Source organism: Pteronotus mesoamericanus, unplaced genomic scaffold (assembly GCF_021234165.1).
Source record: "Pteronotus mesoamericanus isolate MK-2021 breed Mesoamerican mustached bat unplaced genomic scaffold, CSHL_Meso_final contig_64, whole genome shotgun sequence".
In the NCBI taxonomy this organism is placed as follows: domain Eukaryota; kingdom Metazoa; phylum Chordata; class Mammalia; order Chiroptera; family Mormoopidae; genus Pteronotus; species Pteronotus mesoamericanus.
Window position 1 is genome coordinate 5330558 of NW_026555224.1, and position 12775 is coordinate 5343332.

The following is a 12775-nucleotide window of genomic DNA, read 5'->3' on the forward strand; positions in this document are numbered from 1 at the left end:
ACAGCTCCAAAATACAGGAATAACATATTACAGAATTAAAGGGAGAAATAGTTCTACAGTAATAGCTGGAAACTTCAAATCACCATTTTCAATAACACCCAGACAGAAGATCAATTAAAAAGAGAGGACCTGAACAACACTATAAATCAATTGAACCTGCTGACATATGCAGAAAACACTGTCCAATAACCTGAGAATACACATTTTTCTCAAGTATGTATGGAATATCTCCAGGAGAGACAATGTGTAAGATCATAAAACAAGTTTTACTGCATTTAAAAAGACTGTAATTATAAAGAGCATATTTTCTAATGACAATGTAATGAAACTAGATACTAGTAACAAAAGGAAAACTGAAAAAATAAGCACTGCTATGTTCAGTGCAGCATTATTTAAAATAGTCAAGATTTGGAAGCAGCCTAAGTGTCCATCAGCAGATGAGTGGATAAAAAAAGCTGTGTTACATTTACACACTGGAGTACGACTCAGCTGTAAAAAGAGAGGAAATCTTAACCTTTGTGACAGCAGAGATTGACTTGGAGAGCATTATGCTAAGTGAAATAATCCAGTCAGAGCAAGACAAATACCATATGATTTTCACTCATATGTGGAATTTAATGAACAAAATAAACAAAATAGCAACAGACTCATAGAGAGAACTGACAATTGTCAGAGGGGTGGGTGTTGCAGGGCTGAGTGAAAAAAGTGAAGGGATTAAGCAAAACATGAAAAACTCATAGACACAGACAACTGCATCGATATTACTGAGGGGAAGAGGGTGGGTTCAAGTAGAAAAGGGTGAAGGGTAAATAAACAGTGCTGGAAGGAGAATTGTCTTGGGGTGTTGAATATGCAATACATTATACAGATGATGTATTATAGAATTGTATACCTGAAACTGAAATAATTTTATTAACCAATGTTACCCCCAATAAATTCAATAAAGATTTAAAAAAGTTTTGCCCAAAAGACCCAACATTTTCCACAGAGCTTTATGTACCACAAGAAAAGTGGAGTTACCTTCAATCGATTTTCCTTTTCCCACACAATAGATTGAATGAGGGTAAGATGATTCATAGCAAAGATAAATAAGATTACTAAAGGGATGAAAATACCAAAAAAGGTAAAGAAGTAATCATGATTATATATTGGGTATGGAAATCTCTGAACAAGAACGTGGACATCTCTGAAGAGCATTTTTGCAGCACTGTGGTTGTGATATTTCATGATGGCTTTATCCAAGGCATGTTGCATAACCAGGAACCCTTCCGTGATATACCCTAAATAAGAAAACAAAGGTTGCTAAGTACAACAAAACATAAATAGCTGTGTTGAACAAAGAAAAAGGCAAAAAGTGTTAAAGTTAAAAAGGGTTAATGCTGCAATGAGGCCTTTGCAAGTCTAAATTTCACAGAGCCCTATATAGTAGGTAGAAAGTTTTAGTTTGGAAAGATGAAATAAGTTTTGGAGATGTATGAAGGTGATGGTTGCAACAAAAAAATGAATGTACTTGATACCACAGATATGTATACTTAAAGATAGTTAAAATGGTAAATTTTATTAGGTATACTTTACCACAATAAAAAAATTTTAAAACAATTTCAGAGTAGCTATCATGGTTTTCCCAAATGTATAATAAATATTTTTTTAAATCCTAATTCCCAGCTTCCCAGAAGTAAAATATTGCAAGTAATTATAGAGCTGCTTTCTGCAATTTCAATCAACTGAATGAGAACTAAATTAACTATTCCATAGGTAAAAACTTTTATTCTGAGCCCCTGACATTTGAAAAAGTAAATGAATCTGAGGTTTAGTGAGTTATATGAACTGATGTTAACAATGTAGGGCTGCTCAGCAAGCCTTGGATCTGTGACAATACACAAATATTCCTACTGGTAGATGAGTTTACTATAGAAATTAAGAACAAACACTTAAAAACTTTTATAGGAATTTGGCATTACCATGATATATAAATATGAGGTATTGGTTTATTTTGGATTATAATTGTGCTTTTATTAGTATCAGAGGCCATCAGTCTGAGAAGGTGGAGGGTAAAAACCCTAACATCCACCTGATCTTAAGCTTTCAAGTTATATAGGGGAAGTGTGGGAACTTGGTGGGGGGTGGAATTCCTACTGGGAGTGCAGACATGCTATTTCTCTTGGGAATAAAGGGAAGGGGGGCTGAAAAGGGAGTCTTGAAGCTTCATCCCAAGCTGGTTCCCTTTGTTCTGGTGTTATCTCTCCTTTTGCATTAGAATTCCTCTCTGCCCTGGACATCTGTGGTTTATGGCCATGGACATTATGTGTTCTCTGGTTAGGGAGGAAGGGTATAAACCATTTACTCTCAAGCATCCTTTGTTAGAGGAGATAAAGTCTTGTGATTCAGAAGTTGGCTGTAAATTGCTCAAACTGTTTGGTCTTGTTTAATTTTCTTCTCTCAGTTTCCCCATTCCACTTGCCTGGAAATTTTCCTAGCTTCTCACTATCCTGTCTCATTTCCCCTTCAGAGACTTCCATCCCTAAAATCTTTTAGGGTTGTTGAGGGAGGATGGTCAATTTTCAATAACTGTTTCCTGCTGATAATTGCTGTAGTCCCTGCCTATGAGGAGTCTGGAAGTCTCTCCCTGCCTGATCTAAGGGAAATATGGGAATGAGATTTGAAACTGCAACAGAGAGGCTGTTAGCTGATTCTTCCAAAGTGGGACAGGCTAGAATCCCTGAAGCATCATCATCTTGATATGGAATTGTTGTATCTGACTCAACCACCCAGTCCTTACAAGTTCATTCAGCCAAACCATTAGGTCTCATTTTAGGAGGTGGCAATGTAGATGGGCTTCTAAAGTGAGGCCTATATTGTGTTAACAAGCAACCATCTAAATAAGGTCAAAGTATACACTCTATGAAAACAGAAAGAATACAAAGGTTAATAAACACAGCAAATCAGAAACGAATTTCTGAGAATGCAAGAGTGCCAGATGAGAAGACTTCCAAATCCAAGGCTTTTGCTGGCATGAAATTAAGCAATGACAATCTGATAGACCCTTTTTATTCATACTTTAAATATCTCTGGTGATATAATCAGGTGCTCAGGTAAATTCTGTATGGTTGACACTGCATCAGTAGTTCTCAATAATTCCACATCAAAGGATGAAAGAAGAATGAAACATTAGTTTAAAAGAAAACTAGAAAAATTCAGGATTCAATTCAGTTTGTAGGTGAAAAACAAAACTTTAACTAGAATCTAGTATTTATAATTGTGTGTTACAGATTTTATTGAATACAATCCCCCCAAATTATCCTTATTTTTTATTAAAGAGACTGCATTAAATCTAATTTGGTCTGATTATTTGCATAAACACAAGAAGAGTAATTGATTACATAGAAAAGATTTTCTTTGCTAGAATTTCACAAGGAATCTTCAGACTGAACTTTAACTTACCCATCAGAGCAAAGAAGCCAAGCTACACAGTTGTCATCAGACTTTGCCTCCAATGCCTATAGATTTGGGTGACTATTGGTTTTCCCATTAATCTATATAAGTCCTTTATAGGTTTTGAAAGGGAATCATGTGTCATATTTTCTCCCCTCTGAATCTTGCCTTTTAATTTTTAAGCTTATTTCATATTAACGTAAGTATTTAATTTTAATAAAGCTCAATTTGTCATTTTTTTCTTTTATAGTAAATACTTTTTGTGTCCTTCTAAACCACTGCCTACCACCAAAGTCACGAAGATACTCTCATAAATTTTGTGATATTTACATTTAGGTTTATAATCACCTTGAGTTAATTAACTAACTTTGTGTAGATATGAGCTAGTGATCAAGATTCATTCTTTCCAGAGGGATATCAAGGTATTCCATTACAGGGTGTTCATAAGATTTTCTTTCCCCAATGAATTACATTGGCACCTTCACAAAAAATCAAGTTATTGTGTGTATTAATCTATTTCCAAATTCCTCGTTCCTGGTATTGGTCTCTTTGTGTGTCACCCTTATACCTACATGGCAATTTCTTATTTTTTTTATTTCCTCTTTTGTTGTTATAGTAAGTCTTGAATGTTCTCTAACATTGTTATTCCTTTTCAAGATGATATAATTCATCCAGATCCTTTGCATTTCCTTACAAATGATGGAATAAGCTTGTCAATTTCTTCAAAAAATACTGCTGGGACTTTTAATTTGGGTGTACTCACTCTAAGATTAATTTAGGAAGAATTTTTTCATCCTAACATTATTGAGACTCTGAATCAATGAGGTTAAAATATCCCATCTTGTTTATTTTCTTTTACTTTTTAATGGTTCTAAACTATTTTTTTTATTTTTTTCATTATAAAATTTATTTTATTTTATTTTTTAAATTTATTTATTATTTTTTGTTCAAATACATTTGTCTCCGCCTTCCCACCACAACTTTCCACTGCCCCCCTACCCCAACACCCTCCCTCAGTCCTTCTCCACTTTGGATTTGTCCATCAGTCCCTGATATAAGCTCCTTGACTTGACCCTTGCCTTCCCTTTCCCTGTCCTCTCGCACCTTCCTTCTTGACCCTGTTGGTTTCTTTTTTCTTTCAGTGTTGCTGGTCATATGTTCCTTGCATCTTTGTTTTGTTGTTTAATTTCCACTTATAGGTGAGATCCTATGGTATTTTTCTTTCACCCCTGGCTTATTTTGCTTAGCATAATGCTCTCTAGTTCCATCCATGCTGTCGTGAAGTGAGGTAATTCTTTTTTTCTTTCTGCTGTGTAGTATTCCATTGTGTATATGTACCATAATGTTTTGATCCAATCATCTACTGATGGGCATTTAAGTTGCTTCCAGCACTTGGCTATTGTAAATTGTGCTGCTATGAACATTGGGGTGCACAGGTTTTTTTGAATTGGCATTTTGGGGTTCTTAGGGTATAGTCCCAGCAGGGGAATCACTGGATCAAAAGGCATTTCCATTTTTAGCTTTTTGAGCAAATTCCACACTATTTTCCACAATGGCTACACCAGTCTGCATTCCTCCCAACACCTACTAGGGTTCCCTTTTCTCCACAGTCTCGCCAGCACCTGTTGTTTGTTGATCTGTTTATGATGGCCAATCTGACCACTGTGAGGTGGTATCTCATTGTGGTTTTAATTTGCATTTGCATGATGAGAATCCTTTCAAATGTCTCTGGGCCATCTGTATCTTTTTCTTGGAAAAGCGTCTGCCCAGATCCTTTGCCCATTTTTTAATTGGATCATTTGTCTTCTTGGAATGGAGTTGCGTGAATTCTCTATACATTTTGGAGATCAAACCTCTATCTGATATATCATTAGCAAATATATTTTCCCATACGGTTGGCTCCCTTTTCACTTGGCAGATGTTTTCTTTAGCCATGCAAAAGGTTCTTATTTTGGTGAGGTCCACCTTGTTTATTCTTTCCTTTATGTCCCTTGCTTTAGGAGACAAATCGGTGAAAATATTGCTGTGTGGGATATCTGAAAGTTTCCTGCCAATGTTTTCCTCTAGGACTTTTATGGTGTTGCGACTTACATTTAAGTCTTTTATCCCTCTAGAGTTTATTTTTGTGTATGGTGTCAGCTGATGATCCAATTTCAATTTTTTGCATGTAGCTGTCCAGCTCTCCCAAAGCCATTTGTTGAAGAGGCTATTTTTACACCACTTTATACTTCTGCCCCGTTTGTCAAATATTCATTGACCATATAGACATGTGCTTATTTCTGGGCTTTCTATTCTGTTCCACTGGCCTATGGGTCTGTTCTTGTGTCAATACCAGATTGTTTTGATTATAATGGCTTTGTAATATAGTTTGATGTCCGGTATTGTGATCCCTCCTACTTTTTCATTCCCAAAATTGCTGCAGCTATTCGGGGTCGTTTATGGTTCCATATAAATTTTTGAAATATCTGATATATTTCTCTGAAATACATCATTGGTATTTTAATAGGTATTGCATTGAATTTATAAATTACTTTGGGTAGTATAGACATTTTGATGATATTAATTCTTCCAGTCCATGGACACGGTATATACTTCCATTTATTTGTGGCTTCCTTAATTTCTTTCTTCAGTGTTGTATAGTTTTCTACATAGAGGTCTTTTACCTCCTTGGTTAAATTTATCCTAGGTACTTTATTTTTCTGGTTGCTATACCAAATGGTATTTTTTTCTGATTTCTTCTTCTTCTATTTCATTGCTGGTGTACAAAAATCCCTTTGATTTCTGAATATTGACTTTGTATCCTGCTGTTTTGCCAAATTCACTTATTAGGTTGAATAGTTTTTTTGGTAGAGTCTACAGGGTTTTCTATGTACACTATCCTGTCATCTGCAAACAATGATCGTTTTACTTCCTCTTTTCCAATTTGGATGCCTTTTATTTCTTTTTCTTGTCTGACCGCTGTGGCTAGGACTTCCAATACTATGTTGAAAAGAAGTGGTGAAAGCGGACATCCTTGTCTTGTTCCCGATCTTAATGGGAAAACTTTTAGTTTTTGCCTGTTGAGTATGATGTTGGCTGTAGGTTTTTCATATATAGCCATTATTACATTGAGGTATGTCCCATTTATTCCCATTTTGCTGAGTGTGTTTATCATAAATGGGTACTGTACCTTATCAAGTGCTTTTTCCACACCTATTGAGATGATCATGTGGTTTTTGTCTTTCCTTTTGTTTATGTCATGTATTACATATATTGATTTACATATATTGAACCATCCTTGCATCCTTTGGATGGATTGCATTTGAACATGATAAATGATCTTTTTAATGTATTGCTGGATGCAGTTTGCCAATATTTTGTTGAGGATTTTAGCATCTATGTTCATCAGCAAAATTGGCCTGTAGTTTTCTTTCTTTGTAGGGTCTTTATCTGGTTTTGGGATTTGGATGATACTGGCCTCATAAAAGAAAGTCTGGGAGTCTCTCTCACCTTAGATTTTTTGGAAGAGTCTGAGAAGGACAGGGGTTAGCTCTTCCTTAAGTGATTTGTAAAATTCTCCTGTGAAACTGTCTGGTCCAGGAGTTTCTTCGTTACTGCTTCAATTACCCAGGCTGTTATCGGTCTGTTCAGACTTTCTGCTTATTATTCATTCAGTGTTGGTAGATTATACTTTTCTAGAAATTTATTCATATCATTGAGGTTTTCAAATTTCTTGACATATCATTGTTCATAGTAGTTTCTTACAATCCTTTGTATTTCTGTGGTATCAGTTGTTATTTCTCCTCTTTCATTTTTAATATTATTAACTTGAGTCCTTTCCCTTTTTTTCTTAAAGAGTCTGCTTAAAGGCCTGTCAATTTTATGTATCTTTTCAAAGAAGCAGTCCTGGATTGGTTGATCCTTTGAATTGTTCTTTTAGTTTCTATGTCATTAAATTTTGCTCTGATCTTGATTATTTCCTTCCTTCTACTTGCTCTGGGATTGATTTGTTGTTGTTTCTCCAGTTCTTAAAGTTGTAGTGTTAGGTCACTTATTTGAAATGTTTCATCTTTTTTAGGTAGGCCTGTATTGCTATGAACTTCCCTCTCAGGACTGCCTTTGCTGTGTCTAATAGGTTTTGGACTGTAGTATATTCATTTTCATTTGTTTCCAGTAATTTTTTGATTTCTTCTTTTATCTCATTATTGACCCATTCATTGTTTAATAGTGTGCTGTTAAGTATCCATGGTTTGAAAGTTTTTGAGGTTTCCCCTTGAGGTTGATTTCCAGTTTCAAGCCCTTGTGGTCCAAGAAAATGCTTGGTATAATTTCAATTTTCCTGAATTTGCTGAGTCTTGCTTTGTGTCCTGTCATGTGGTCTATCTTTGAAAAAGCTCCATGTGCATTTGAAAAGAATGTGTATTTTGCTTCTTTGGAATGTAAGGTTCTATATATGTCAGTTAAGTTCATTTGATTTAATGCGTCATTCAGCTCCACATATCCTTGTTGTTGTTTTGTTGGTAGATCTGTCCATTAGACAGTGAGGTGTTAAAATCCCCTACTATCAATGTTTTGCTGTCTATTCCTTTTTTTAAGTCATCCAAGATTTTCCTTGTATATTTGGGTGCTGCTATGTTGGGTGCATATAAGTTTACAATGTTTGCCTTCTTGATGGATTCTTCCTTTACATATTATAAAGTGTTCCTCCGGGTCTCTTTTTATGGCCTTTGTTTTGAAATTTATTTTTGTCTGATGTAAGTATTATTATCTTACAATGGTGTATCTTACAAATGGTGTATTATCTTACACCATTTGCTTAGAATATTTGTTTATATCCCTTTACTTTCAATCTGTGTAAGTCCTTTGTTTTGATGTGGGTCTCTTGTGGGCAGCATATGTGTGGGTTTTGTTTGCTTATCCATTTAGCTATCCTGTATCATTTGATTGGGGCATTTAGTCCATTTACATTAAGAGTTATTACTGATAGAAACATTCATTTTTTTCTCTTTGTAACCGTGATCCTCTCTTTCTCACTCTTTTTCTTCAATCTCTTAAATCAGTCCCTTTAGTGTATCTTGTAGTGCTGGTTTAGTGGAGATGTATTCTTTTAGACTTCTTTTGTCTGGGAAACTCCTTATTTCACCTTCTATTTTAATTCAGAGCCTTGCTGGGTACGGCAGTCTTGGTTATAGGCCTTTGCTTTTCATTGCTTGGAATATTTGTTGCCATTCCCTTCTGGCTTGTAGTATTTGTGTTGAGAAGTCAGCTCCTAGGCGTATTGGGGCCCCCTTGTATGTTACTTTCTCCTTCTCCCTTGCTGCCTTGAGGATTCTCTCTTTGTCTTTGATAGTTGACATTTTAATGATGATGTGTCTTGAAGTGGACCTCCTTGGGTCCCTCTGTGCCTCCTGGATTCATGAGACCTTTTCTCTCCTCAAATTGGGGAAATCTTCCATCATTACTTTTTCAAAGAGGTTCTCTATCCCTTTCTCCTCTTCTCCTTCTGGTATCCCTATTATGGGATATTATTGCGTTTCATGTTGTCCTGCATTTCTCTAAATGCCTGTTCATTCTTTTTGAGTCTTTTTCCCATTTCTATTCTTTCTGGGAGCTTTTTTCTACCTTATCCTCCATCTCACTGATTCGATCCTTGGCTTCATCTAGCCTTCTGATTTTTTCTACTGTGTTCTTCAATTCAGAAATGGTATTCTTCATTTCTCCTTGTGTCTTCTTGATAGTTTCTATTTCCTTTTCCAGGTTGATATAGTTTGCAGTAAGTTCCTGATAGTTTCCCTGTAGTTTCTTATAATTCTCTTTGAGCTCTCTGAGCTCATAGAGCTTCCTTAAAGCCACTGTTTTGAATTCAATATATGATAGTTCACTTGCTTCTATTTTATTTAGCTCTCTTTTTGTGGCTTCCTTCTTTCCCCTCATTTTGGGGGTATTTCTTTTCTTTCCCATTATTTGTGAGAGTTTTTTTCTTTTTGTTTTTCTTTTCTTCTTCTTCTTCTCCTTTTTTTTTTTTTTTTTTTTTTTTGTTGCTTCTCCTTCAACTGATCAGACTTGATTTCCTGATTTCGTGAATTACACTTCTATGGTAGTAAGCCAGTCTTTTTATTCATTCATTCATTCATTTTTTTCTCTTCTTTTCTTTCTGTGTCTGCCTCTGATGATGTCAGTTGTTGATGCTGTCTGATCATGGGTGTTCGTTTGAGCCTTCCAGGGATCTACTCTCTGCGTCTGTCTCCAGCAATTGTTAATCTAGTCACTCTGCCCTCAGCTCTCAGGCTTAGGCACCACTGGGCAGGCCAGTGCCTCCTGAGGGCGGGACTATCATGTCCTTACAGTCTGCTGTCACTGAGTGGAGTGGTCTGCATGAGCAGGATGGAGACTGTGGAATGGGGAAGGAGTCATCACCAGGATCCGCCCCCCGCCTCCCACCAGCTACTCTCTTAGTTCTCTCCCCAGCACCTCTGCCCCCAGTCTCTCCTCAAGAGTCTCTAGGCAGCTCTGTGTCCCCTTAGCCCAGGGTCTACCATCTCTGCAGGCAGCTCTGCACTCAGCATCAAGGCCAGAAGGCAACTCCTGTCCTGGCTGGACTGCCCTGAGGGCAGGGTTATTATTTCCTTTCCACTGCTGTCTCTCTGGAGTGAGGCTTGCCTGCACAAAATGGAGACTATGGAATAGGGAAGGAGTCGGCTCTGGGCAACCTTGGATACTCCTCCAGTTCTTTCCCCAACGCCTCCGTCTCCAGTCTCTCCTCCAGGGTCTCTAGGCAGCTGTGTGTCCACTTTGGCCAGTGATCCTCTATTTCTGCTGACCATGTTGCACTCAACACCCCAGCACACACCACGTGCATGTAAGCTCTGGGCGGAGTGCACAGAGGCAGGATTATTGATTCCCTTATGCCTGAGCAAGATGGTAGCTGCAAAGTGGTAGGTGAGTTATCACCGGGGCTCCACTGGTCACCATCTGTTTTCTTCACAAAGCTTTCTTCACCAATCTTTTCTCTGGGATCAGTCCACTCTGCCCCCCTCTCTACCCAATGATCAAGGAAGGCAGCTGCCACTGCAAATTTTTGCTTTGGCCCTTTAAACATCTCTGTGTTTCCAGCCACCTGTCTCTGGCAAGAGAGCGCCGCTAAGCTTTTCGTGGTTGCATTTTGCCTGTGTGCTTTTCTGGTTTCAGATGCTGTAGTCTAAGGGTCCCTGCTTATGATTCAGACCCTGTTCTTCTCAAGGGGATTCAACTGGCCTTTTCAATGTCCCTCTGGTGCTGGTGCCCGTGGGCACCCAGCCCACCCTCTTGAGCCTCCACTGTACTTCTCACCCGTTAGAATGTGGGAAAGTCAATTCCACTGTCTGTCTGAGGCTCCAAGGCTCCTCTCACTCTATCGTTACATTGTTTTCCAGGTGATTTCTCCACATTTTATTCATAATTCCAGTTTGGTCTTGGGAAGAGGTCAGTGTAACTTCCACTCACTCCTCTGCCATCTTCCAGTCCTCTCATCTTGTTTAGATGTCTTAAATTTTCTTTCAGAAATGTTTTGTTGCTTTTGGTGTAGATTTTAAATTTATTTTTATATACAGCCTTTGTACCTTGGGATCTTATTAAATTAGTCCATTATTTGTAGTACATTTTGTGGATTTCTCTAGAATTATCTGCAAATGTGATTCTATAAAGTACAAAGAAAAATGTTTCATTCTTTTCTTTTCCAAAATACACATTTTAATTTTATTTTCCTGGTACAGGCTAGGATTTTTTTTGTAATATGCTGAATAGAATTGATGAGAGCAAACACCTTGGCTTTATACCGTTAATGGGGGTGGGGGAGGATGTAGAGTATTTTACCAAATAGCTACAAATGTCTCACATGTACTTTATCAGATTGAGAAAATTCACTTCTATTGTTACTTTGGTTTGCAGGGTTTTTTAGATATACTTTTTACTTGGAGTGAAAAATAGTCTTATAACAAAGTTGCAAAGGTAGTAGGGAAAGTTGTATATACCATGCATTCTTTATAGGGGGTTATATCACCTCAAGTAGGCTACAGTATATCAGGGGTATTAAAATTTCATAAGAAGAACAGTTAGAGGGAATATGTCTAAAAAGTTTATATAGAAGGGTGACAAGGAAAAAAAAAAGATTGAGAAATACTGCTGTAGTCTGCCATACCACCTGGAATGTACCCGAACTCATCTGATCTTGGAAGCTAAGCAGGGTCAGGCCTGGTTAGTACTTGGATGGGAGAAATACTGCTGTACACTGTGCATCCAGATTCCCTAACATTACATCTGACATTACCATAGTACATTGTCAAAACTAAGAAAATTATATCGACACAGTACAATTTTCAATTTATATAAACTTATTTAGATTTCATCAGTTTTTCCCCAATGTAATTTTTTTTCTCTTCTACTTGCAATCCAGGATACCATATGGATTTTAGTTTTCATAATTCCATATAGTTCTCTGAGCTGAAAAAGTTTATCACTCTTTCTGTGATTTTCATGATCTTAAGAGTTTTGAAGAATACTTGGCAGATATTTTGGATAATGTTCCACAATTTGGGTTTGTCTGATGTTTTTTCATTAATGGACTAGAGTTATAAGCTTTAAGGAAGCATACCACACACATTCATCATATTATATCTGGGAATATTTGATATCAACATGATATCACTGGTGATGTTAAACTTCATCACTTGGTTAAAGTGGTGTTTGCATTTTCTCTATCATTAATTATGCTTTTCCCATTCCTACACTCAAGAAGAGAATAAATAAAGTACATATCCATACTCTGGTTTCTCTTCAGATCGTATAAATCTTTCACCTTTTACTGAAAAGAGTATCTAAACATGTTATTTGAAATTCTTCTGTAAGAAATATTTGTCCATTCTTATTCATTTATTTATTCAGTCATTTTATTAAATCAATATGGAATCATTGATATTTATTTTACTCTTTGGGTCATAATTATTAGTTGTCTTTCAGTTTTACTGAGATATAATATACACTAAGTAAATTTAAGGGGTTCATGTATTGGTTTGATACACGTAATGCAAAATGATTACCTCCATAGCATTAGTTAACACCTACATCTGTCACATAACTGACATTCTTTTTATCTGGTGAGAACATTGAAGATTTACTCTCTTATGATCTTTCAAGTACAGTATTATTAGGTGTTAATTACCATGCTGTATATTATATCCCCAGGATTTGTTAATCTTATATTGGAAACTTGTACTGTTTGACCTATATCTCCCCATTTCCCCTTTAACCCAGTCCTTGGTAACCACCACTTTATTCTGTTTCTGAGTTTGGCTTTTATAGATTCTACATATAAGTGATATTGTGCAAT

At 36.6% G+C, this 12775-nt stretch overlaps 1 protein-coding gene across 1 annotated transcript in view; it reads right to left on the bottom strand.

Moving 5' to 3' along the window:
- The window catches only part of LOC129076783 (phospholipid-transporting ATPase ABCA3-like), a 242139-nt gene that overhangs the window by 205090 nt on the left and 24274 nt on the right, over positions 1 to 12775 (bottom strand). Inside the window, exon 5 of the mRNA XM_054580937.1 lies at positions 1021 to 1280. Coding sequence (XP_054436912.1) covers positions 1021 to 1280 — 260 coding nt within the window. The remainder of the gene's footprint in view (positions 1 to 1020; positions 1281 to 12775) is intronic.